The sequence below is a fragment of the Salmo salar genome, chromosome 02 (genome assembly GCF_965601325.2).
Source record: "Salmo salar chromosome 02, fSalSal1, whole genome shotgun sequence".
Lineage (NCBI taxonomy): Eukaryota > Metazoa > Chordata > Actinopteri > Salmoniformes > Salmonidae > Salmo > Salmo salar.
In genome coordinates this window covers 70,812,299-70,840,296 of record NC_138292.1, presented here as the reverse complement: position 1 = coordinate 70,840,296, position 27,998 = coordinate 70,812,299, and the positions used below count along the sequence as shown (strand labels likewise).

The window sequence follows — 27,998 nt, the reverse complement described above, 5'->3', positions numbered from 1 at the left end:
TGCTGCAACCTTTTGTAATTTTAAGTTTGTTTCATATTGGCTGGCTTCCAACAATAGCTGAATTTGCAAAGCTAGCGAGCACCAATTCAGTTTCAGTGGTGTTTGCTATAATCTTTGCTACCCGGGTTAAATAAAGGTGAAATAAAATAAATAAATAAAAGTTCCCTTGCGACAATTTAGCTTTTGCAACGAGACCATTAAATATATTTAAGACAATGGTAGATGAGAGTGTAGTTCTGTTCAGTTTGGACTTCAGTTTATCGCTAACCTTATCACAGGGACTTTGAAGCACTAACTTACATCATCTGCATGCTGATTCCATCTTTGACGACGCCACATAAATGGAATAGGTACTAGCTAGCTTAATAGTTAATATTTGCGCGCTAGCTCTGCATATAGAGCTAGTGTGTGCGCGATTGACTGGATGAACCTCACGGCAGTTACGTAGCAAGCTAAGGAACTGGCAGTGGATCAAACCATTGTGAGGCAAAGGGCGGGGGGGTAGCAATCTTTTGAAACTTAAAAACGCGCTATTAAGTGTCTATAATCAGCACAATTGCTTTCATTGCGTATTATTAATATTATTTAAATTACATAGTTATGTTTCAGTGATATATTGGGGGGGGGACAAATCATATTTTTCCCAGGATGGGGGGGTCGTGTCCCCCCCGTCCCCCCCGGGATTTCCGCCCCTGCACATAAGACGAAACTAAAAACACTATACATCAAAATGTAGAAAAACATCACACTACCTGTAGGCTTAGCAACCGAGATAGGATACTTTTTACTTTACAGCCCTGTGTTTACCAAGTCGTTACTTAGAAATGACGTGTTAAAATGGTCCTTACCTAATTAATTGCATAGTAATTACACAATAAAAATCAATTATTCAGTTCCATAGGTTACCATTTTATTCATATATCCACTTCATCATCAATAATAAAGCCAATACACAACCGTACATAGGATATTAATACAAACAAGTGGTGGAGTTCAGTTAAAAACTGAAAGTCTGAGTCAGAATAGCATCCTATTCACTAGGTAGACATACTTTTGACCAGGGCGCTATTTCAGACACAGACAAATAGTGCAGATAGATAGTATCACAACCCATTGAGATTGGTTATTCAAGTAATGTGGTATTTATTCAGTCCGTCCAGTTGAAATATTTATGATTTGAGAGGTTAAGACAGCAAGAAGGCAGATATGATAGGACAAAGGTTACAAGAGATATATCCGGGTCGTGTTCATTAGTGCACACCGTAGCAAATCATAGCAGAACATGTTGCAACGAAAACAAGAGTTTCTTATTGAACAGGTTCAGAATGACCGCCAGCCCTCCCATTATGGCATCATCAACTTGAATGGGGATGTCGGTTCGAGGGAGTATGGGTGTAGTATGGTGTAATAATGACGCAAAACAGTGATTCATATCATTTACACGGCTGCATTTGTTTTACTGAATGTAAATCTGATTATTTGAAGGATTTGGATTAGCTCAGTAAATAAATACAATGTCAGGAAGAGGTCAATTGTACAAACTGTAATCCTCCGTTTCTGAATACATTTTTTATATAATGTGTTACTTTGTCAGTCTCAGTATTGTTGTGCAAAGCTGAATCTTCCTTTCCCCAGGTTTTAGACTTTGACTTCATTTGTCTGTGAGGAAGAATGAAACGCTCTCAAACATTCAGTCTCCAGTACAGATTGAAAACGAAACGTCGCTCTACCTCTTCCCCTCTCTGTGTCTCTCTCTACCTCTTCCCCTCTCTGTGTCTCTCTCTACCTCTTCCCCTGTCTGTGTCTCTCTCTACCTCTTCCCCTGTCTGTGTCTCTCTCTACCTCTTCCCCTCTCTGTGTCTCTCTCTACCTCTTCCCCTCTCTGTGTCTCTCTACCTCTTCCCCTCTCTGTGTCTCTCTCTACCTCTTCCCCTCTCTGTGTCTCTCTACCTCTTCCCCTCTCTGTGTCTCTCTCTACCTCTTCCCCTCTCTGTGTCTCTCTCTACCTCTTCCCCTCTCTGTGTCTCTCTCTACCTCTTCCCCTCTCTGTGTCTCTCTCTACCTCTTCCCCTCTCTGTGTCTCTCTCTACCTCTTCCCCTCTCTGTGTCTCTCTCTACCTCTTCCCCTCTCTGTGTCTCTCTCTACCTCTTCCCCTCTCTGTGTCTCTCTCTACCTCTTCCCCTCTCTGTGTCTCTCTCTACCTCTTCCCCTCTCTGTGTCTCTCTCTACCTCTTCCCCTCTCTGTGTCTCTCTCTACCTCTTCCCCTCTCTGTGTCTCTCTCTACCTCTTCCCCTCTCTGTGTCTCTCTCTACCTCTTCCCCTCTCTGTGTCTCTCTCTACCTCTTCCCCTCTCTGTGTCTCTCTCTACCTCTTCCCCTCTCTGTGTCTCTCTCTACCTCTTCCCCTCTCTGTGTCTCTCTCTACCTCTTCCCCTCTCTGTGTCTCTCTCTACCTCTTCCCCTCTCTGTGTCTCTCTCTACCTCTTCCCCTCTCTGTGTCTCTCTCTACCTCTTCCCCTCTCTGTGTCTCTCTCTACCTCTCCGACAAAACATCAGGTTATGGACATTTTCTCAGAGCTTTTTCAAGTACATATACATCTACACAATGATTACACCCCATAGAAAATGAGTTTCTACTGAACAAATTGGTAGGTAGGTATTGGTAGGTCACTCCCTGTTTCGTTCCATTTGCTTCCGTTGACGAAACGTTTTGCCACAGAATCGGCGTAATGAACAAACCCCTGTTGTGCCAGTAGTAGTATGATGTCCATCTGGGATTCCCATAGCATGCTCCCTTCCCTGCCTCTCCTCTGCCTCTCCTCTCAGTAGCCGTTGAGTAGTTGCTGTGCCAGGAGTTGGACGTTCTCCCTCTGTTCGTAGAGGTACATCTGGGTCTCCCACAGCATGTCCACCAGCACGGCGTCACTCACCTCATCCAGCATCACCTCCTGGGAGAGCTGGGGGCTCAGTCTGGGGGGGATGGGTAGGAGAGAGCAGGCTAGTTCAACAAGAGCACACGCGCACACACACACACACACCATACTGTCACACAGAATGTTTTTAACCTGTTACACTTGTGGGAATTGGCCTTCATGGATAGGGCCAACTTGAAATGTTTCTTACAGAATAAATATAAAATGCATAACCACTGTAGCAATTGAAAGGGAACAGTTTGGAGATAATGGGGAAATGATTAGACTGAAGCTGAGGACAACAGTTCACCATGACCAGACTGAAGCTGAGGACAACAGTTCACCATGACCAGACTGAAGCTGAGGACAACAGTTCACCATGACCAGACTGAAGCTGAGGACAACAGTTCACCATGACCAGACTGAAGCGGAGGACAACAGTTCACCATGACCAGACTGAAGCTGAGGACAACAGTTCACCATGACCAGACTGAAGCGGAGGACAACAGTTCACCATGACCAGACTGAATCCAAACACTTGGCTTTATATGCATTTTACATTTACTGTTCTTTTCACTGCATTTGTTGACAACAAAAACTGAAAATACTCTGGATACATTCAGTAACATAAGAATATTCCTGGAAAACATGGGGTAGGTGCAACATAAGAGAAAAAAAAATGACACGGGTTTCAATGAGGACTAACTGGAGTCTCCAAGTGGAGAGACCTCTCCAGAGGGTGAACAGTAACTATACGGTGTTGTTTAGAGCTCTCCTAGCTGTGCCGTTGAGGAACTTGATCAAGCACACTTGTAGTTGATTTGTTTGGAACACAACCCTGCAGTTACACAATTACTGTTGATGTTCACACAATCCAAAAACGGTCCATTATAAATTGCAATTTGGGTCAGGTGGGCATCATGTGAAAGCTTGTTCCATTGCCAACATGACTAGTTCAAAATACGTCCAGTCATCTTCATTTACAGCGTTTCCCCTCACCAAGACAAAACATTTGCAAAAGTTGCCTAATTAGTGGGAGGGATGGGGGCAGCTTGTTTCTGCACGTGGTGCTGAAGTTCAGAACATCTGTCAGTCAAACCCCACACAGAGCTGGGAAGCAGACTGAGCTCTGACCTCATGTATATCAGGTCACTGTACAGCCACTAAGTTCCAGTTTAGGTGCTTACTGGAGCACAAATCTACCATTTTCAACCCGTTTATGGGTACGAGAGCAAAGGGTTAAAACTTTCCATTTCCAATGTACAACAGAGACACCATACACTGAGTGGACAAAAAAAAAAACATTGTCTACCTGTGGTAGACAGTATCAGTATGATGAGGTTAGTGTCAGACTGACCTGTGGTAGACAGTATCAGTATGATGAGGTTAGTGTCAGACTGACCTGTGGTAGACAGTATCAGTATGATGAGGCTAGTGTCAGACTGACCTGTGGTAGACAGTATGAGTATGATGAGGTTAGTGTCAGACTGACCTGTGGTAGACAGTATCAGTATGATGAGACTGACCTGTGGTAGACAGTATCAGTATGATGAGGCCAGTGTCAGACTGACCTGTGGTAGACAGTATCAGTATGATGAGGCCAGTGTCAGACTGACCTGTGGTAGACAGTATCAGTATGATGAGGCCAGTGTCAGACTGACCTGTGGTAGACAGTATCAGTATGATGAGGCCAGTGTCAGACTGACCTGTGGTAGACAGTATCAGTATGATGAGGCCAGTGTCAGACTGACCTGTGGTAGACAGTATCAGTATGATGAGGCCAGTGTCAGACTGACCTGTGGTAGACAGTATCAGTATGATGAGGCCAGTGTCAGATTGACCTGTGGTAGACAGTATCAGTATGATGAGGCCAGTGTCAGACTGACCTGTGGTAGACAGTATCAGTATGATGAGGTTAGTGTCAGACTGACCTGTGGTAGACAGTATCAGTATGATGAGACTGACCTGTGGTAGACAGTATCAGTATGATGAGGTTAGTGTCAGACTGACCTGTGGTAGACAGTATCAGTATGATGAGGTTAGTGTCAGACTGACCTGTGGTAGACAGTATCAGTATGATGAGGTTAGTGTCAGACTGACCTGTGGTAGACAGTATCAGTCATCTCACACCAGGACCGGGCCCTGTCCACAGCACAGCCATCAGAGTCTGTACACTGACAGACAGAAGGAGAGGGAGAGAGACAGAGGAAATCAGTGTATGTTGTAGATGAGTAATACAACAGGGACCTCTTCGTACAGGGACTACTAGGACATTGGTTTCAGAGCTGAAATGTTGATTGAAAATGTGAAGTTTTTTTATATGAATTACTATCAACTATTAGTGTCACCTACGTTTCACTAATTCAAACAGTTAACTAAACAGTATGCAGGATAAAAGGTCACTCACAATAAATCAAATCAAACAACCGTTAAACCAACTCACGCAGTCCACCAGCATCTTGCCCAGCTCCTTGGCGCCTACAAAGCTCTTAGCCAGTTCCAGAGGGTTGGAGGGTCTGAACACGTCTACAGAGTTCACCACTACCTGGGGAGGCTTACCTGTCCCAATAAATATGACATATTACACATCCATATGATAATATACCAATAAAGCTCATACCTGTCCCAATAAATATGACATATTACACATCCATATGACAATATACCAATAAATCTCTTACCTGTCCCAATAAATGACATATTACCATCCATATGATTTCTACATATTATAATATACCAATATAAATCTCTTACCTGTCCCTATAAATATGACATATTACACATCCATATGATTCCTACATATTAGAATATACCAATATAAAGCACTTACCTGTCCCTATAAATATGACATATTACCATCCATATGATTTCTACATATTATAATATACCAATATAAAGCTCTTACCTGTCCCAATAAATATGACATATTACCATCCATATGATTCCTACATATTATAATATACCAATATAAAGCTCTTACCTGTCCCTAAAGAAACCACCACACCTAGACGCTGCACCTCTGAGCCACGCCCCTACATTCAAAATAAACAGAGAGAGAGAGAGACAGAGATGTTAAACAGACGAGTCAGTACAAAAGGAACATTTCAGATGAAACTTCTTAGAGTCACACCTCTGCTTTCAGGGATTTGTTGTATTGGTGGATCTCAGTCATGGCATCCAGTGTCGGGTTATTGGCCAGCAGCCCTCCGTCCAGAAACCGGCCCATTGGTCGGAAGTAGGTGGGGGCGGCGCCACTGGAACGGGCGGCTCTCCACACGACCTGCTCTGATAGGCCGAGAGGGTTGGGGCTAAGCATCAAATCAACCAATCAATCAGACACAATCATGATTGATGATGAAAAAAGTTAGTGAAATTGGTGAGGTGTGAGAGCAGATTCACCAAGCATCTTCACTGTGACCCTTTCACCTCCACACACTCACTCAGCGAGAACAGGCATCACACACACACACACACAGTCAGACAGACAGACCACACACACAGTCATAACACACACACAGACAACACACACACACAGAGACATAACACACAGAGACATAACAAACACACACACACACCTTGGTCTGTCACCTTCCTACGTTTTTTAGCAGGTTCCTGAGTGTATCCAACTATCAACACATCCTCATCCTCCCATCCTGAAACAACAACACACACACTCATACCACCACCAGATGGAAACACAGCTGGCCCTGACACACAGTCTCCAAACAACACCGACACTCAGACCCACAGGGCGATCATTATCCATCAAATGTATTGACAAAGCCCTTTTTACATCAGCAGATGTCACAACGTGCTTATACAGAAACCCAGCCTCAAACCCCAAACACCAAGCAATGCAGGTGTAGAAGCACGGTGGCTAGGAAAAACTCCCTAGAAAGGCCAAAACCTAGGAAGAAACCTAGAGAGGAACCAGGCTATGAGGGGTGGCCAGTCCTCTTCTGGCTGTGCCGGGTGGAGATTAGAAGAGTATATGGCCATTATCACATCACACACACACACTGAAGTGCAACACAAACACAGCCCCCCACTCTGTTACCTTGTGGTATGGTGAGGGGAAGGAAGGTGGCTGTGGCAGCGTAGGGGCGTTCTCTGGGCAGGGAGGGGGGGTCGTAGTTCCGAAAGAGATGGAGCTCTCCTGGATGTCTGTCTGCCAGCACACTGGTTACCATCACCCTGTGGAGAGCGACAGAGAGACACACACAGAGACACAGACAATATTAGAGAGACAAGGGATACTTCAGGATGAGAGAAAACATACATGTATAGCTAATGAATATACAATTGAAGCTAATGAAAGTGTTAGTATTACAGCAGCACCCTGAATTGACCAATCAGACAAAGCCAAAGTGTTTCCATGGTTACCTGGGGTGCCGTACATCTGTCATCATGGTGTTCTCTCCGAACTCTTTCTTCAGGAAGTCCTCCAGAGGGGCCGACTCGTAGGGTCGCGACCCCTTGAACACCTGCTCCTTCATACGGAAGTAGAGGCATCGCAGATACTCCATATCCTTACCTGGAGAGAGAGAGAGAGAGAAGAGAGCAAGGGAGAGAGAGATTTACTCCATATCCTTAACTGGAGAGAGGGAGAGATTTCCTCCATATCCTTACCTGGAGAGAGAGAGAGAGAGAGAGAGAGAGAGAGAGAGAAGAGAGCAAGGGAGAGAGAGATTTCCTCCATATCCTTACCTGGAGAGAGAGAGAAGAGCGGGAGAGAGAGAGAGATTTACTCCATATCCTTACCTGGAAAGGTACGACTGCATCTCACAAACAAACACTTTCAATGTTGAAAGGGTCTACGGTTCAAGGCTCCTCTTTAAGAAGTTAACTATGTATGAAAAAAAACAATCCATTAAAAATATTGAGGACCATATCAACTATATAAAACACATACATAACACCATTTAAGTTTCTCTGCACACAGACACTCATAATAAACACACAGTAACAGCTCACCATGGACGATAGCCAGGGCCAGTATGCCCCCTGTGCTGGTCCCAGAAACCCAGTCAAAGAGTTCCTTGATGGGCCTGCCTGCCTCTTTCTCCAGGGCGATTAACAACTGGATCAGAACCAAGCCTTTAATGCCCCCTCCATCCAGACACAGCAGTCTGTCTATCCTACAGAGAGAGGAGGCCATTAGAGTGACTCTTACATAGCAGTCTGTCTATCCTAGAGAGAGGAGGCCATTAGAGTGACTCTTACATAGCAGTCTGTCTATCCTAGAGGAGAGGAGGAAATTAGAGTGACTCTTACATAGCAGTATGTCTATCCTACAGAGAGAGGAGGCCATTAGAGTGACTCTTACATAGCAGTCTGTCTATCCTAGAGAGAGAGGAGGCCATTAGAGTGACTCTTACATAGCAGTCTGTCTATCCTAGAGAGAGAGGAGGCCATTAGAGTGACTCTTACATAGCAGTCTGTCTATCCTAGAGGAGAGGAGGAAATTAGAGTGACTCTTACATAGCAGTATGTCTATCCTACAGAGAGAGGAGGCCATTAGAGTGACTCTTACATAGCAGTCTGTCTATCCTAGAGAGAGGAGGCCATTAGAGTGACTCTTACATAGCAGTCTGTCTATCCTAGAGAGAGAGGAGGCCATTAGAGTGACTCTTACATAGCAGTCTGTCTATCCTAGAGAGAGAGGCGGCCATTAGAGTGACTCTTACATAGCAGTCTGTCTATCCTAGAGAGAGAGGAGGCCATTAGAGTGACTCTTACACAGTAGGAGAGAGAGGAACAAGCCATTCAGACATTATATAAGTCATTTGTCTATATTGTACACTTGACTATTCATTCAAACTGGTGTAATAAAATCAACCAACCAACGAATCACACAGATCAGCAGTACTTTGAATGAAGAAAAAAACTGATAAATATCTAAATAACCAAAACTAAAAAATACACAGAAACGCACTTCCTGCTTCCTGCTTTGAACCCGTCCACTTCCTCCCGGCCACGACTCATCGCTCCCACCGCCGCCGCAACGTGCATGATGTCCTCGAACCCTATCGGCCAATCACAGACAAGGACCCAGGTCTAATCAACCAATAGGAGCGCAGAGTGGAATGGAAGAGAGGGACAGAGAGAAGGGGATGAGCCTGGGGGAAAAGGGAGTGAGAGAAGTGGGAAGAAGTACCAGCATAATTCAAAATGCAGGGAGAGAAGAGAGGGATGAATACAAACATGGAGGGATAGCAGAGGGAAGGATGAATTGAAAACAAAGCAGATTAATGTTCGAAGGGATTGACGAAAAGAAAAAGGGAGAAAAAAGAAAGAAAAGTAGGAAAGCCTTTTCAAATGGAAGGAGAAAGTCTTCAAAAGGAGAAGACCATAAGGTAAGGAGGATCACGATGCCGGAGAGAGGGATAGAGGGAGACTTCAGTAACGAAAAGAGAGAAAACAAAAAGAAGGGATGAAAAAGGAAAAAACACCATCAAATAAAGGAGGGGTCAGAGAAGAGGGATGGAGGGAGGTTCTGGGGTATTGGTGGTCAGAGCAGAGGGAGGGAGGGAGGTTCTGGGGTATTGGGGGTCAGAGCAGAGGGAGGTAGGTTCTGGGGTATTGGGGTTGGGGGGTCAGAAGAGAAGAGAGAGGTAGGCTCTGGGGTATTGGGGTTGGGGGTCAGAGAAGAGAGAGGGAGGGATGTTCTGGGGTATTGGGGTTGGGGGTCAGAGAAGAGGGAGGGAGGTTCTGGGGTATTGGGGGTCAGAGAAGAGAGAGGGAGGGAGGTTCTGGGGTATTGGGGGTCAGAGAAGAGAGAGGGAGGGAGGTTCTGGGGTATTGGGGGTCAGAGAAGAGAGAGGGAGGGAGGTTCTGGGGTATTGGGGTTGGGGGTCAGCGGGTGAAAGATAAAATGGTATCAGGGCCTGTATTCATAAAGCATCTCAGAGCAAGAGTGCTGATCTAAGATCAGATGCCCTCTATCAAACTCATTATGATCAGAATGGCAAAACTGATCCTAGCACTCCTACTCTGAGATGCTTGATACATATGACCCCAGGAGGAGAAGGGTCAAAGAGACATTTGGGGATTGAGGATGGGGGGCTTTACCTAGGCCTGGTGACGAAGCAGCCTTCTTGGGGGGAGGATGGGTGTTGAGAGGGGAGGAGGGTGGGGCACAACGCTGTACCCCTACACTACACAGCATGTCCAGTAGCACCTTTCTGTTGGAGCCTTCAGTCAATCAACACACCAAGCCACGGGGTTAGAGATATGCACACACAATGACACGAGAGGGAGAGCGAGCGAGAGAGAAGGGAGCGAGAGAGAATGAGAGAGAGAATGAGAGAGAGAGAATGAGAGAGAGAGAATGAGAGAGAGAATGAGAGAGAGAGAATGAGAGAGACAGAGAGTAAAAGAGTAGGTTGGGAGAGAGTGGGAAGAGAGAGAGCGAAAGAAAGAGTAGGTCAGGAGAGAGAGAGTGGGAAGAGAGAGAGCAAAATGAACTGAAGAACTTTAACAAAGCATGCATTCAATTTCACAAACAGTCAGTTACAGAGAGAAAAAAGAGATTGCTGAGAGAGAGGGAGGAGTAGTAAAAAAGATCATACAGGCATTCACACATGACACACAAACAATCACACACGCCGATTTGGACAACACGCATGGTTTCCATAGAAAGACATAGATAACATGTCTTCTTTTGTATTTAGATATTGTCAAGCGATTAGTCAATCAATAACAACTCTATAAATGTATAACCATGGAAACCACAACAGAGGGGTTGATTGACATGGACAATAACTTCAAAAATACAGAAATTAACACCAGGCAACAGATTTGATTGGACGTAGCTAGCTTTCAATACGACCTGCTAGCTAAAATCCCTGCTTGCTCACGTTAGTTAGCTTGTTTCAACTCTGACTTGCAAGCTAACGTTAGCTAGCTAGCATTCGAGGACTGACAGTTCTCATGAACGTTTATTGTGTAATGTATAAACAAATGAAGGATCCAACTATGTTGGTAATTTGTCTCATGTCTCACTACTGCAGTATGCTACTGATTGTCCGTGTGCTAGCTAAGAGCAACAAACCCACACAAGCTAAACGTGAAAGCATCCAGCACTGATTAGCTTTCATTAGCTAGCTTACATTAGTTATATTAATGCTATAAACCACTGATAATGTTTTGAAATAACATTATATATTTCTTTGATTGTATATACACATAGTCTTAGCAAGCTCTTTGGCAGCAAGCTAAGCTTTTTTTAGCTATAATATTCAGCTACCTCGCTAGCTTTACAAACGTTAGCTTAGCTAACAACCCGTCTCAGGCTGCTGGCTTCCTAAGTGACAGTGGCTGACAAATCAAGTGTTGGTGGAAAAAAAACTGGAAATAGTAATGCCCAGAAAGTCCCCCGCAATTTGACCCACCCTCGAGCGAAAGGCCTATGATCATTTCAGCACATTTCAAACAGCTGATTAATCAATGTAATCGAGCAATGAGCAGAGTTCACATGATCAATGAACACAATATACTGTAGTTAATGTTAAATTAATGTTCACACAGCCATAACATATGCATGCTATATCATCCACAATAACACATGCTTCTGAATTCATTAATATCCACGTCAACGTTAGATTGTTGTTGTGTTAGGATTCATTCATGTGCTGGCTACTGACGTCACCGTTTTATAAAGGCACCAAGGAACTAATACTCCTCTAATTTTCTCATTAATTCATCCACCCATTCATTCTTTCGTTCCCTTTACCCACTCTATCTCCCCCCCCCCCCCCTTACTTTTACTAGTGCGTGATGCTTTGAGTCCGGGTGTCTCACCCTCTCCCCCATCCTCCTTTTTCCCTCCCTCTGCTCTTTCTTCCCTCTCACCTTTACTAGTGCGTGCTGCTATCAATCCGGGAGTCTCTCCCAGGTCATTGTGCATCTCCACGTCGGCTCCAAACACGATCAGAGCCTTGATCAGTTCCATGTGGTCCATCTGTAAGTAGCAAAACAGCAGGGGTCAGAGAGTAAAGGTCACGGAAGGAGGGGTCATAGAGGAAAACAAGGGGTCATGAACGGGAAGGGACTATGTAGTGTCCAAATTCTAACCCTAGACCATACCCCTAATCATTCCCGTCTAACCCTAGACCGTACCTCTAATCATTCCGATATCCATCCTGCCCTGCCATTCTAAAGTCTTCGAAAGCCAAGTCAATAAACAGATCACTGACCATTTCGAATCCCACTGTACCTTCTCCGCTGTGCAATCCGGTTTCCGAGCTGGTCACGGGTGCACCTCGGCCACGCTCAAGATACTAAACGATATCATAACCGCCGTCGATAAAAAGACAGTACTGTGCAGCTGTCTTCATCGACCTGGCCAAGGCTTTCAACTCTGTCAATCACCGTATTCTTATCGGCAGACTCAATAGCCTTGGTTTCTCAAATGACTGCCTCGCCTGGTTCACCAACTACTTCTCTGATAGAGTTCAGTGTGTCAAATCGGAGGGCCTATTGTCCGGACCTCTGGCAGTCTCTATGGGGGTACCACAGGGTTCAATTCTCGGGCCGACTCTTTTCTCTGTATATATCAATGATGTCGCTCTTGCTGCGGGTGATACTCTGATCCACCTCTTCGCAGACGACACCATTCTGTATACATCTGGCCCTCCCTTGGGAACGGTGTTAACTAACCTCCAAACGAGCTTCAATGCCATACAACACTCCTTCCGTGGTCTCCAACTGCTCTTAAATGCAAGTAAAACTAAATGCATGCTCTTCAACGGATCGCTGTCCGCACCTGCCCACCTGTCCAGCATCACTACTCTGGACGGTTCTGACTTAGAATATTTGGACAACTACAAATACCTAGATGTCTGGTTAGACTGTAAACTCTCCTTCCAGACTCACATTAAACATCTCCAATCCAAAATGAAATCTAGAATCGGCTTCCTATTTCACAACAAAGCATCCTTCACTCATGCTCTTGTTGGCTGGCCCTCGCTTCATACTTGTCGCCAAACCCACTGGCTCCAGGTCATCTACAAGTCTCTGCTAGGTAAAGCCCTGCCTTATCTCAGCTCAGCTCACTGGTCACCATAGCAGCACCCAACCGTAGCACGCGCTCCAGCAGGTATATCTCACTGGTCACCCCCAAAGCCAATTCTTTCTTTGGCCGTCTTTCCTTCCAGTTCTCTGCTGCCAATGACTGGAACGAACTGCAAAAATCACTGAAGCTGGAGACTCATATCTCCCTCACTAGCTTTAAGCACCAGCTGTCAGAGCAGCTCACAGATCACTGCACCTGTACATAGCTCATCTGTAAATAGCCCATCCAACTGCCTCATCCCCATACTGTATTTATTTATTTATCTTGCTCCTTTGCACCCCAGTAGCTCTACTTGCACATTCATCTTCTGCACATCTACCATTCCAATGTTTAATTGCTATATTGTAATTACTTCGCCACCATGGCCTATTTATTGCCTTACCTGCCTTATCCTACCTCATTTGCACACACTGTATATAGATTTTTTTGTACTGTATTATTGACTGTATGTTTGTTTATTCCATGTGTAACTCTGTGTTGTTGTATGTGTCGAACTGCTTTGCTTTATCTTGGCCTGGTCGAAGTTGTAAATGAGAACTTGTTCTCAACTAGCCTACCTGGTTAAATAAAGGTGAAATAAAAAAATAAAAAAAATTAAAATCATTTGTCATATTGTTGAGGGGATTCATATGTTTGAGATAAAGAGGAAGGTTACCGAAGCATTAAACTCCCACTGAGTGCAACAAACACACCCTCCCTACCTTCATAGCCAGAGGCAGGGCCATGTTTCCACTCTGTGACACACACACACCCTCCCTACCTTCATAGCCAGAGGCAGGGCCATGTTTCCACTCTGTGACACACACACACACACAAACACCCTCCCTTCATAGCCAGAGGCAGGGCCATGTTTCCACTCTGTGACACACACACACACACACACCCTCCCTACCTTCATAGCCAGAGGCAGGGCCATGTTTCCACTCTGTGACACACACACACCCTCCCTCCCTTCATAGCCAGAGGCAGGGCTGTGTTACCCCTCTGACACACACTTCATAGCCAGAGGCAGGGGAGTATTTCCCCTCTGTGACACACACACACACTTCATAGCCAGGGGAGTGTTTCCCCTCTGTGTGACAAACACATACACACACACACCCTACCTTCCTTCATAGCCAGAGGCAGGGCCGTGTTTCCCCTCTGTGTGACAAACACACACTTCATAGCCAGAGGCAGGGGAGTGTTTCCCCTCTGTGTGACAAACACATAGACACACACACACACCCTACCTTACTTCATAGCCAGGACCATGTTTCCACTCTGTGACACACACACACACACACACACACACACACCCTCCCTTCATAGCCAGAGGCAGGGCTGTGTTTCCCCTCTGTGACACACACACACACTTCATAGCCAGAGGCAGGGGAGTGTTTCCCCTCTGTGTGACAAACACATAGACACACACACACACCCTACCTTCCTTCATAGCCAGAGGCAGGGCCGTGTTTCCCCTCTGACACACACACACACCCTACCTACCTTCATAGCCAGATGCAGGGCTGTGTTCCCATCCTGACCCTTGAGGTTGGGTTCCGCCCCGTGTGTGAGCAGCACCATGGAAGCATCGAAGCGCCCCCTCTTGGTCAGGACGTGCAGTGCACTCTCCCCTGTCTTACTGAGGTAGTTCACCAAGCAACCTCGCTCCAGCAGCGTACGACACATCTGGGGGGGGGGGGGGGGGTTGTTTGGAAGGGAAAGCATGATAGCACTTAGCCATGTTTAACACAGACTTGTAATTAATATCTGTTTGACCATAACTTGATACATAGAAACAAGTAGGTACTTCAGGTTTCAGTACGTTTAACTAGCAACAGTAGTAAACATGTTGTCCCCTACAGAATGATACAGTGCCCCCTTGGCCCAATCAGTGTAGTTTTGTCACATGTTGGATCTCCACAGCGAGATGCATTCACCCACGTTTCCTGTTTCTCATGAGGAGAAGCATATACAGCACAAAGTGTCATGACTGGAGCTCAACGGGACAGGAGAAATACTTGTTCAAAGTTCCTCAGTTCAGCTGATTACTATATCGCCCCCTTTGGGCCAATCAGTGTAGTTTCGCAAATGCCGGATCTCTATGGCAAGACGCATCATTCACCCGAGTTTGGTTAAAAAATGTAAAATAAATCAGGCGAGTGTTGTCTGAGATATCGCGTGTGACTAACGTACGTACCAGGGTTTCCGTTAGGAAAAAGACGCCGGACAACATGACCGGCAAGATTTTAATTTACCGGACATTTGAGAGATTTACCGGACCCATTTGCATTGGGTGTGTAACCCAGTAGGGCGTCCACCCACAATGCTCAGAATGACAGAAATCACATTTAGATTATGGTAATTCATCTTAACATTACGTGCAACTCCTGTAACGAAGCAGCCAATACAACGTCATTTGCCAAAATGCAATTTGTGGGAAAACACTAGGAAGAGTTTCTAATATGACTAGGATTGTGGCTTTGGCTTCTGGACAATGAAAGAACATCGGAAACCAATAGAACAGGAGAGAAATGCAGGTTTCAATGGGGAAGACTTTATAAAATAACTGCTTCCATGTTTGTATGGTGGGATGTTGACGAGGCTACTTTGAAGCAAATATGAAGTAAAACTTTCAGGTTTCAAACTATTAAGTATACGTTTTCAAAATGCATACTGCTTCCAGCTGACGTTGTAAAGTGGTGGGTGACACGCTGATAGCCTCCCTACCGTGTTTTATGCACTAGAACGCCGATTGGGTGGCGTGTTTCAATTACCAGTTGAGAAATAAAAATAGTAGCAATTCTTTTCACAAAATTAGGCAAATTAAACTATAGACGGACAATTTGGCAAGCAAAACATTTATCGTTTTTTTCATCGGCCAAAAGTCGGTAAATGGAAACCCTGGTAAGCATGTAAGTAGGTACGAACGGACGGAAACAGATCCAAAGTTCCTCCGATTTTATCATGGAGGGGCAATTAAAATATTTGATCACAATTCATTTCGGGTGAAAAAGTGTAATTGTAAAGTGTTCCCTCTACCTCTGCAGTCTTGCACCAGTGTAGGGGGGTTCCTCCATAGACGGCATCTTCTACCTGTAGCTGACCTGGGTCTGCATCCAGGACAGCTTCAGCACAACTAGAGAGGGAGAGAGAGGGAGCGAGAGAGGAGGGTGAGGGAGCGAGAGAGGAGGGTGAGGGAGCGAGAGAGGAGGGTGAGGGAGCGAGAGAGGAGGGTGAGGGAGCGAGAGAGGAGGGTGAGGGAGCGAGAGAGGAGGGTGAGGGAGCGAGAGAGGAGGGTGAGGGAGCGAGAGAGGAGGGTGAGGGAGCGAGAGAGGAGAGAGAGGGAGCGAGAGAGGAGGGTGAGGGAGCGAGAGAGGAGGGTGAGGGAGCGAGAGAGGAGGGTGAGGGAGCGAGAGAGAGAAAAGGTAGAAAGAAGAGAGAGAGAATTGTAAACAATGTAGTGGAATCTTGTTTGACCTTTCCAGCACCTTCACATCTGCAAAAACTGTGGGGAAGACAGGAGCTAGGGGGTAGATTTGGGACACGGCAATCTCCTCTCACCACTCTACCACCAATCATGTTCTCCATTCTCCCTTACAGTGAGGGAAAAAAGTATTTGATCCCCTGCTGATTTTGTACGTTTGCCCACTGATAAAGAAATGATCAGTCTATAATTTTAATGGTAGGTTTATTTGAAGTGAGAGACAGAATAACAACAAAAAAATCCTGAAAAACGCATGTTAAAAATGTTATAAATTGATTTGCATTTTAAATGAGGGAAATAAGTATTTGACCCCCTCTCAATCAGAAAGATTTCTGGCTCCCAGGTGTCTTTTATACAGGTAACGAGCTGAGATTAGGAGCACACTGTTAAAGGGAGTGCTCCTAATCTCAGCTTGTTACCTGTATAAAAGACACCTGTCCACAGAAGCAATCAATCACATTCCAAACTCTCCACCATGGCCAAGACCAAAGAGCTCTGCAAGGATATCAGGGACAAGATTGTAGACCTACACAAGGCTGGAATGGGCTACAAGACCATCGCCAAGCAGCTTGGTGAGAAGGTGACAACAGTTGGTGTGATTATTCGCAAATGGAAGAAACACAAAAGAACTGTCAATCTCCCTCGGCCTGGGGCTCCATGCAAGATCTCACCTCGTGGAGTTGCAATGATCATGAGAACGGTGAGGAATCAGCCCAGAACTACACGGGAGGATCTTGTCAATGATCTCAAGGCAGCTGGGACCATAGTCACCAAGAAAACAATTGGTAACGCACTACGCCGTGAAGGACTGAAATCCTGTAGTGCCCGCAAGGTCCCCCTGCTCAAGAAAGCACATATACATGCCCGTCTGAAGTTTGCCAATGAACATCTGAATGATTCAGAGGACAACTGGGTGAAAGTGTTGTGGTCAGATGAGACCAAAATGGAGCTCTTTGGCATCAACTCAACTCAACGTGTTTGGAGGAGGAATGCTGCCTATGACCCCAAGAACACCATCCCCACCGTCAAACATGGAGGTGGAAACATTATGCTTTGGGGGTGTTTATCTGCTAAGGGGACAGGACAACTTCACCGCATCAAAGGGACGATGGACGGGGCCATGTACCGTCAAATCTTGGGTGAGAACCTCCTTCCCTCAGCCAGGGCATTGAAAATGGGTCGTGGATGGGTATTCCAGCATGACAATGACCCAAAACACATGGCCAAGGCAACAAAGGAGTGGCTCAAGAAGAAGCACATTAAGGTCCTGGAGTGGCCTAGCCCGTCTCCAGACCTTAATCCCATTGAAAATCTGTGGAGGGAGCTGAAGGTTTGAGTTGCCAAACGTCAGCCTCGAAACCTTAATGACTTGGAGAAGATCTGCAAAGAGGAGTGGGACAAAATCCCTCCTGAGATGTGTGCAAACCTGGTGGCCAACTACAAGAAACATCTGACCTCTGATTGCCAACAAGGGTTTTGCCACCAAGTACTTAATCATGTTTTGCAGAGGGGTCAAATACTTATTTCCCTCGTTAAAATGCAAATCATTTTATAACATTTTTGACATGCGTTTTTTCTGGATTTTTTTGTTGTTATTCTGTCTCTCACTGTTCAAATAAACCTACCATTAAAATTATAGACTGATCATTTCTTTGTCAGTGGGCAAACGTACAAAATCAGCAGGGGATCAAATACTTTTTTCCCCTCACTGTAGCTAATGAAAGAGCCAATCAACATTCATCACCATTCCCTCTTCGCCAATCAGTGCTCTCACCCCTTCTCACTGTACTTCATGGCGGCGTGGATTGGGTAGCCACTGCCCCCGATGATGTCACAGCGAGCTCCTCCCCCCAGGAGGGCGTTCACGGCCTCTACCCTCCCGAGGCGACAAGAAACATGGAGGGGCGTCTCCCCCGCCCCATTCAGCTCATTCACCCCCGCACACATCCTACTGCACAGCGCCTAGAGGAGGGAGAAACCAAAAGCGGACATTTTAATAGGGACCTTGCGTTCATTGACATTTTAATTGCAATGTATACGTTTCTGATGAAGGCCATCTGTATATGTTTTTAAACTTAAAAAAGCAAATAAAACATCACGTTTAACTGCGAGTGAGATCGTGACTATTCCCTCCAAATGTGTTCTGAAACCCTGAAAATCCATTCAAAAAGGACAGAAGGAAGGAACAGCAGAAGTACTGCAGCAGTCTTGTAGCTGATCTGAATACAGAGAACAGACAGCGTTGTGTACTAACAGCTATAGAGAGGTGACCCAGAGTCCTCAGTCTGACCTGCATAACAGCAGCCGGGTCCTGTCCCTGTCCTGACAGTTCTGGGCCCCGGCCGCAGCAGAGTAATATCTGGGATACACGGATCGGAGACGCAGAGCGCTAGTACTTCAACACGTACACTGCAAAGCAGGGTTGCATTCAATAGCAATCAAACAGAAGAAGAAAACAGGCCAAAACAAGGAGGGACCTAGGTGAATTTGTCCAACGAGAAACTCTCTTTTGCTACAGTGTGGACTAATGAGTACCACCCAGCACTGCACTAAAAGGACTAGCACAGCCCTGCCTTGCCTTCGCAGTAGAGTCAATGTCCCCTTTCTGAGACTGGCTACCTGTGACTGGCCCCACCACCCGGAGCCCCCACCCGCTGCCTGGTTTATGTTAGCCCGATATTAACCTGACGTAGCAGGCCTGAGAGAAACGCCTGAGCGGAGTTCCCACATTTTCACTAGAAAAAGGAAGTTAGGTTGAAAATAGCTGTATCCCTGGAAACCGGAAAAATCGGGTTGCTGGCAACTCCACTCAGGCCAGCCTGCCCTGTTCCCATGTAATGCAGTGTCTGCCATGTTGGTATAGTTACAAACTGGAACTTGTTACAGTGCATGGGACCTCTTTGCGCGCGCACGCACGCACACACACACGCACACACCTGTTTGGCAGCACAGTACATGGGGTGTCTTACACTGAGTATACCAAACATTAGGAACACCTTCCTAATATTGAGTTGCACCCCCCCATTGACACAAACCAGTCTGCCTGGCAACTAACATACCCAGTTAAAAATCAGTTAAATATGTTGTCTGGCCCATTCACCCTCTGAATGGTACACATACACAATCCATGTCTCAATTGTCTCAAGGCTTAAAAATCATTGTTTAGCCTGTCTCCTCCCCTTCATCTACACTGATTGAAGTGGATTTAACAAGTGACATCAATAAAGGATCATAGACTGACCAGGAGAAAGCTATGTCATGGAAAGAGCAGCTATGTCATGGAAAGAGCAGCTATGTCATGGAAAGAGCAGCTATGTCATGGAAAGAGCAGCTATGTCATGGAAAGAGCAGCTATGTCATGGAAAGAGCAGGTTTTCTTCATGTTTTGGATACTCACTGTGGACGTGTTTAACTAGTAAACAAACAAGAATTTCACCAACTGGGGACATTTTGTTAGTCCCCATGAGGTCAAATGCTAATCTAGAGTGTTTAGGGTTAAGGTTAGACTAAGTGTTAGAATTACGTTAAGGGTTAGGGTTACGGTTAGGGTAAGAGTACAGGTTAGGTTTAGGGTTACATTGGATTTTGAATGGGACTGAATTGTGTGTCCCCACAAGATTAGCTGTACACTACTCTCTGTGTGTGTGTGTGTGTGTGTGTGTGTGTGTGTGTGTGTGTGTGTGTGTGTGTCACACCTGTATAATAGTAGCCGAGTCCTGCTTGGCAGCACAATGCATTGGCGTCTCCCCGTTCTTGTCTTTGATGTCGGTGCGAGCCTGGCACTCCTCCAGCAGCTCTCTGACACATGCCACTTCCCCCCGCTCACACGCCAGGTGTAACGGGGTCTGACCAGCAGCGTCCCTGGCGTTTATCTGGCTGCAGAGGGTGAGGAGTGTGAAGTATCAATATGATTAGGGAGAGAGGAGAGAAGGGAGGGAGACCATCGCTCATTTTAAAATCAACATATTCCCTATTGCTTAAGCCACAATATCGGTTAACCCAGAACTAAAGTCTCATGTAAATTGGTCAGCTGCTCGATTAAGTTCTGAGTCCATATGTGTTAAGAGATGAAGAGATGCTAGAACGAGGAGCCCCACCTGCTCTCTCTCTCTGCAGGTTACGGGCTGAATGTCCCATCCCCTTCTGAAATCTGAAATGCTAAACACCTGTTAAATCGTGATTTGTCCAAATAACCAGTGACGAAAACCCCAAACACCAGAACTACTGCTGCTTGTTATCTCACCTATCACATTCCTTCCTGACAGATTCTACAGTAGCAGTTCTGTTGACGCAGATCTGTCCGGGGGATTACTCACGCCCTAATGCTTTACAGCAACTCTTTGGTAATAACATGCTTATAACCACTCATTACATGCTTATAGCCAGACTCTACAACCTCACCTCTGGACGTGGTTGTGCTTCAGGCATTCCCTCAGGCCCGTATCCACGGCGATGTGGGCGGAGCTCCAGTCAGCGTGACTACGGAGGCAGTCTACTATTGGCTGGACTGCCTCTGGCTTGGGGAGGTGGAGGGTCTCGTAGAAGGGACGAAGCTTGAGGGCGTACTGGGGGAACCAGTTCATGGCGTCCTCCTCGGAGTTGACCTGAAACAACCTAGGAGACAGGAAGTGGAGATGTCAACCAAAGGTCAGCTGATCCCTGACCAAAGATTGTCCATTATACTGGCAAGATAGTCGATTAACAATGGAAATATATGTCCTCAAAGATGGAATGCAGGTGTGAGGAGGCGAGATCAGGTGGGACCATTCTAGCCAATGAGAGGGCAGATATGCATGTAAACAAAAGGCCATTGAGGTAGATAGAGGACTCATCTTTGTATCAGCGTCATTATAGCATCTGTGACAGCCTGGGCAACACCATTGAGGCCATCTCCATTTTAAAGTACCGTAATTTCCGGACTATAAGCCGCAACTTTTTTCCCACGCTTTGAACCTCGCGGCTTAAACAATGACGCGGCTAATATATGGATTTTTCCCGATTTCAATTTTTTTTGAAAGGAGATGACTTCAGTGGTTTCAGTGCACAGGAGGAGGAAGATAGTGACCAGTGACCAATGACTTTCTTGGTAGGCTACTGTTTACTGCTAATCTTTTATTTTTTGTTACAAGCCGTGTTTCCTTAAAACCTGTTAGGGCTAGGGGGCAGTATTGACACGGCTGGATAAAAAACGTCCCCGATTTAATCTGGTTACTACTCCTGCCCAGTAACTAGAATATGCATATAATTATTGGCTTTGGATAGAAAACACCCTAAAGTTTCTAAAACTGTTTGAATGGTGTCGGTGAGTATAACAGAACTCCTATGGCAGGCCAAAACCTGAGAAGATTTCAAGCAGGAAGTGGCCTGTCTGAGAAGTAGTGTTTCATCTTGGCTCTTTTTATTGAAGACTCAGGATCTGTGCAATAACGTGACACTACCTACGTCTTCCATAGGGTCTCAGAGCCCGGGAAAAAGTTGAATGATATCGAGGCAGGCTCTGGCTGAAACACTTTATCGCTTTTGGCAAGTGGCCACTCAGAGTACTATGGGCTTAGGCGCGTGCCCGCTTCGACCGAATGCTTTCTTTTCCTTTGTCTGTTTATCTAAACGCAGATACCCGGTCAGAATATTATCGCTTTTTTATGAGAAAAATGGCATAAAAATAGATTTTAAACAGCGGTTGACATGCTTCGAAGTACGGTAATGGAATATTTAGAATTCTTTTGTCACGAATTGCGCCATGCTCGTCACCCTTATTTACCCTTTAGGATAGTGTCTAGAACGCACGAACAAAACACCGCTGTTTGGATATAACGATGGATTATTTTGGACCAAACCAACATTTGTTATTGAAGTAGAAGTCCTGGGAGTGCATTCTGACGAAGACAACAAAGGTAATAACATTTTTCTTATAGTAAATCTGACTTTGATGAGTGCTAAACCTGCTGGGTGTCTAAATAGCTAGCCCTGTGATGCCGGGCTATCTACTGAGAATATTGCAAAATGTGCTTTCACCGAAAAGCTATTTTAAAATCGGACATATCGAGTGCATAGAGGAGTTCTGTATCTATAATTCTTAAAATAATTGTTATGTTTTTGTGAACGTTTATCGTGAGTAATTTAGTAAATTCACCGGCAGTGTTCGGTGGGAATGCTAGTCACATGCTAGTCACATGCTAATGTAAAAAGCTGGTTTTTGATATAAATATGAACTTGATTGAACAAAACATGCATGTATTGTATAACATAATGTCCTAGGGTTGTCATCTGATGAAGATCATCAAAGGTTAGTGCTACATTTAGCTGTGGTTTGGGTTTATGTGACATTATATGCTAGCTTGAAAAATGGGTGTCTGATTATTTCTGGCTCGGTACTCTGCTGACATAATCTAATGTTTTGCTTTCGTTGTAAAGCCTTTTTGAAATCGGACAGTGTGGTTAGATTAACGAGAGTCTTATCTTTAAAATGGTGTAAAATAGTCATATTTTTCAAAAATTGAAGTAATATCATATCTAAGGTATTTGAATAACGCGCCACAGGATTCAACTGGCTGTTGAGTAGGTGGGACGCTTGCCCATAGAGGTTAAAGCCTATTTATTTTTGTTACAAGCCGTGTTTCGTTAAAGCCTATGTAAAGTTCATTTGTTTCAATGTACCGGTAGGCACCTGCGGCTTATAGACATGTGTGGCTTATTTATGTTAAAAATAATTTTTAAAAAATGTATTCAGTGAGTGCGGCTTATATTCAGGTGCCCTCAATAGTCCGGAAATTACGGTAGACAATTTTCTTCGTCATTGGCTGATTGCTCCGAACTGATAGGAATCCCCCCGCAGTTGACTACTTAAAAAAGTGGTAGAAGCCCTCAATGGCAATGTCCATGTTAAAACAGGTTATATCCATGATGAGTCCTCTATGACAACAGGCACAACTCCGACAGTTGTTTTTTTTCAACGTTGCTGAAATGCCACGTGCGTCCACTTATATTAGCGCAGTCCTAACAACCTAACCATTAGGAAAGTTCTAGTCGATCAAATAAGCCTCGCGTAGCAATTTAGCATACTCGACACTCATTGAGCTCCATTCAAACATTCCTCACTTCGTGGGCTTATTTTTCATGGACAGACTTTGGGCGGAGTGAAAACTCTCGTTTCACCTCTTCCTCTCTACATTCAGATGTTCTACTCTTCTTCCAAAGGTTTCATGACTCACTCCCCCTCGGAAAGCCTACAGACTGGGAAGTAAAATATAGTGAGTGAGTGCACCCTTTGCTGGGAAGGAGGAGTAGGAAATCGGAACTCAGTTCTATCTGTGAAAAACTTGCATGTGATCTGTAAATATGTACAAAAATGTTCAATTACAAGCCTAGTTTAGCCAAGGAGAAAACACTGACCTATATAGGGAGAAAGACAGTATCCTTCCTGGCTTGCCATGATTGGCTGAGCTAATGGGTGGGGCTGGATATGCCGAGAGATGAGTCCTGATTAGTCTCATGTCACAGGCCAGGGACCGATAGCGCTGGAACTTAGGCTTACTAGTGTTTTAACCATGCATCTTTCCTACAACGGCCAAAGATGTAACATATGTTTCCCAGAACACCACACAGAGAGAATGGTCACTAAGTGCATTGTTGGAGCATGTGTCCATACTGTCAGGATCGAAAGAAAGGGAGTGCTGCTCTCGGATCAGCTTTCTCCATTCAAATATTTCCTTAACATTAGAATTATTTCACAATACTGACAACAGATCAGCTCCTAGAGAGATATTACCACCTACAGCTGCAAAATTTGAGGCGGCTTATTCTAATGCTTACCCTATGATAATGCACTAAAAATCAAGGTTTGGCACATTATTGGCTACACATTAATTAAATTGAGACAAATTACAGACAGTAGCATACCATTAGCAAAATAAACATGTCATGTATTTCAACATGATTGAAATAGGCCTATAGTCCACTGTTTATATTTTAATCCAGTCATCTCGGTTTTTTATATATATACACACACACACGTCGCTTGTATCAATTGCAAAGACATTGGCAACTTCATATTTGTAGTCAACTTTTGTTCTGAAGTTATCAGGGAGACGGATAAACCATGTGATTCTATGTTCAGCTGAGATCTTCTGTGTATTAAGTGATGCGGGAGGGCAAGAAAAAGCATCTAACAACGCACTTAACTGTTCTACGAGTGGCCTGAGGCAGGCGTTAGATTACCAGCGTTTTCAAGTGCAAAGTTAATAACGATAGTTTGGGGAAACAGCTCGGAGATGCTCCTAACAATAATAATAATAATAATAATAATAATAATAATAATGTTCTAACAATGAACTTTGCCTTAAGATGCTTTTGGGAAACCGGGACCTGGTCAGTATATTGATGATCTTCGCTACCGCAGATTTTTGGAAAGATATACAGTTATGGACAACTGCAAAAGTGTTGCTACAGGCCTCGACATTGCTGCCCTGAATTTAGCAGGTGCTATGGACAAAGCTCCGTGGGAGAAAGTTTACTTAGAGACTACTTTCTGGAGGACAATGCCATGCTGACTCATGTGAATTCTTAAAGAGATGGTTGGGGCTAAGGCTTAAAAAAAGGTCTTGAACGATGTCGAATGGGCGGAAACATAGAGGGGCTCTAGCAAGCAAGTATGAAAATCAAAACAAACAAAAAATATGTTGCTGCCGTCTCTCAACCTCCATCCTCCTCTCCCTCCATCCCCCTCTCCTCCTGTCTCCACCTCCATCCTCCTCTCCCTCCATCCCACTCTCCTCCTGTCTCCACCTCCATCCTCCTCTCCCTCCATCCCACTCTCCTCCTGTCTCCACCTCCATCCTCCTCTCCCTCCATCCCACTCTCCTCCTGTCTCCACCTCCATCCTCCTCTCCCTCCATCCCACTCTCCTCCTGTCTCCACCTCCATCCTCCTCTCCCTCCATCCCACTCTCCTCCTGTCTCCACCTCCATCCTCCTCTCCCTCCATCCCACTCTCCTCCTGTCTCCACCTCCACCCTCCTCTCCCTCCATCCCACTCTCCTCCTGTCTCCACCTCCATCCTCCTCTCCCTCCATCCCACTCTCCTCCTGTCTCCACCTCCACCCTCCTCTCCCTCCATCCCACTCTCCTCCTGTCTCCACCTCCACCCTCCTCTCCCTCCATCCCACTCTCCTCCTGTCTCCACCTCCATCCTCCTCTCCCTCCATCCCACTCTCCTCCTGTCTCCACCTCCACCCTCCTCTCCCTCCATCCCACTCTCCTCCTGTCTCCACCTCCACCCTCCTCTCCCTCCATCCCACTCTCCTCCTGTCTCCACCTCCACCCTCCTCTCCCTCCATCCCACTCTCCTCCTGTCTCCACCTCCATCCTCCATCCCACTCTCCTCCTGTCTCCACCTCCATCCTCCATCCCACTCTCCTCCTGTCTCCACCTCCACCCTCCTCTCCCTCCATCCCACTCTCCTCCTGTCTCCACCTCCACCCTCCTCTCCCTCCATCCCACTCTCCTCCTGTCTCCACCTCCACCCTCCTCTCCCTCCATCCCACTCTCCTCCTGTCTCCACCTCCATCCCACTCTCCTCCTGTCTCCACCTCCATCCCACTCTCCTCCTGTCTCCACCTCCATCCTCCTCTCCCTCCATCCCACTCTCCTCCTGTCTCCACCTCCATCCTCCTCTCCTCTCCCTCCATCCATCACACTCTCCTCCTGTCTCCACCTCTCCCTCCATCACACTCTCCTCCTGTCTCCACCTCCATCCTCCTCTCCCTCCATCACACTCTCCTCCTGTCTCCACCTCCATCCTCCTCTCCCTCCATCACACTCTCCTGTCTCCACCTCCATCCTCCTCTCCCTCCATCACACTCTCCTCCTGTCCTCTCCCATCCCACTCTCTCTGCCCCCCAACCCACCTCAAGGCGACGGTGGGCGTATCAGGGCACTTGAGCAGGCAGTCCCAACTCTGACAAGGGGTGTTCTTGTACAGCACCATGCGTCCCTCCTCCTTCAGCTTGACCTTCCCCCCTCCGCTGTAGTCCGACAGTGGTACTTCCCTGACGCGGTAGGGGTTGGAGAAGAGGTTGGAGACGGCGGACACAGTCTCCATGACTCCCCTTAGAAACTGCATGGCGGTGGCCTGGGTACAGAGAGGAGAGAGAAAGGACGTTAGGAAGAGGCTCTGTCTCGTTTCATTCTTCAACAATACCTCACATTCTCTCTGCTTGCTTCCTTCTCAAAACCCATTGGAGTAGAAGGTTTGAGGGGAGGGTCCTTGGACCTCCTCCTCCAATACGGTTGAGAGTTAGGCCTAGGCGAGGAGATAGGATGCAAGGAAATAAGAGTGCAGACAGGGATGGTAATCAGCAAGACGCATTGTGTGATTCCACACGAAAACAGAGCCCAATTCTTCTATGGATTACATTTTGTGAAAATCCCCAAAATCTTGGTCTGTCTTGGTTCTAGTTTTGAGAGGAATCACTCTACTGCAAACAGTGAAGATTTGAATCTGTGTACAGAGGTCATAATTATGTTTACCTGATCTGGTATGTTGAGTACTTCTCTCTGGTCTATCAACAACACTGATGCAATCAGACTTTGGTTCAAATACTATTTGAAATCATTCAAATACTTTGAGCATTCGCGTCAGCGTGTCTGTAGTGCCAACCCCAAATGGGTGGGTTTTACACATCTGGGACTATTCTGTTGGTTCCATTTCACCAGACAAGCTCAATTGAACACAGGTAAATGAATCAAAATGTATTTAAAATAGTATTTGAACCCAGCCCAGCATTTGATCCCACCCACTCCCTTGTGAGACTCAACCATGTCCCAACTGCATAGCTAAGCAGCATTATGTGCTTTGCTTGACTAAAAACAACAGAGGGGAGGGGGGTGACAATCAAAAACTGAAAGCAAAAGTTTATTTCAAAACTGCCACAGCTTGTGGAGTCAATGTGGAATTGCTTTGCCTTTACTCTAATTCCATTGCAAACATATTGAATGATAAGGCATTGTCTGGCTCCTTATTCAACGTGAACAAGCGGTGCTATTCATGAGTCCTGCCAGTTAAAGGGTATGACTCTCTCAGTCCAGTCTCTGAATCAATTTGGCACACATAACATAGCTAGCTTCGCATAGCTACCCATACAGTCAAGGGCAGAATCGCGATATAGAACTGACACTTCTGACACGAATGTAATGAAACGGCAGGGAGCAGGTTTCGAACCCTCGACCTTCAAGCCCGAACTCCGGCGCGCTATCGACTGTGCCGCAAAAGCATGCTCAAACGGCAGAGTCGATTTCCGCGCTTATAAACCCAGGGTCGTCACACTATATTCTTTCAATTGGAAACAAACGCATTTATGCTAACTCTTGTACGTGGTATGCTTTCATTGTACTCTTATCTACGATAATCGGTTTAGTTTAGGAAGGAGCTCATCATAAACCTTACCTGATTACTGCGACTCCTCTCCACCAGTGACTGACGACTTTTGATGGATCATCAACAACCTGCTGGCGTTCAACCAACCTTGCTGCAAAACATGATTGA

At 45.7% G+C, this 27,998-nt stretch overlaps 1 protein-coding gene across 3 annotated transcripts; it reads right to left on the bottom strand.

Moving 5' to 3' along the window:
* Positions 1 to 885: 885 nt before the first annotated feature.
* On the bottom strand, positions 886 to 27,998 carry LOC106591452 (phospholipase A2, group VI (cytosolic, calcium-independent)). 3 transcript variants are annotated; one of them, XM_082966506.1, is made up of 19 exons: positions 27,900 to 27,998; positions 26,362 to 26,585; positions 20,859 to 21,071; positions 20,153 to 20,333; positions 18,232 to 18,419; positions 16,013 to 16,109; positions 14,477 to 14,659; positions 11,767 to 11,875; positions 9,985 to 10,107; positions 8,849 to 8,939; positions 7,888 to 8,051; positions 7,297 to 7,447; positions 6,971 to 7,107; positions 6,489 to 6,566; positions 6,044 to 6,198; positions 5,894 to 5,945; positions 5,357 to 5,472; positions 5,014 to 5,087; positions 886 to 2,971 (listed from the first exon to the last, which is right to left on the bottom strand). In XM_082966506.1, the coding sequence occupies exons 2-19, from the start codon at positions 26,574 to 26,576 to the stop codon at positions 2,824 to 2,826; spliced, it is 2,475 nt and encodes an 824-aa protein (XP_082822632.1). In that variant the 5' UTR covers positions 26,577 to 26,585; positions 27,900 to 27,998; the 3' UTR covers positions 886 to 2,823. The 3 variants fall into 3 exon arrangements, with proteins under 3 accessions (XP_082822632.1, XP_082822633.1, XP_082822636.1); XM_082966507.1 differs by lacking the exon at positions 6,489 to 6,566; XM_082966510.1 differs by lacking the exon at positions 9,985 to 10,107.

Bases quoted from the DNA above. Each gene is read 5' to 3' on its own strand.
- LOC106591452 (XM_082966506.1), bottom strand. From the start codon at position 26,576: ATGCAGTTTCTAAGGGGAGTCATGGAGACTGTGTCCGCCGTCTCCAAC. The intron at 8,940-9,984 runs GTAAAGCCCCCC...ATTGGCCGATAG, and splicing joins TGCTTCGTCACCAGGCCTAG to GGTTCGAGGACATCATGCAC. The intron at 5,946-6,043 runs GTGTGACTCTAA...TTTTGAATGTAG, and splicing joins ACAAATCCCTGAAAGCAGAG to GGGCGTGGCTCAGAGGTGCA.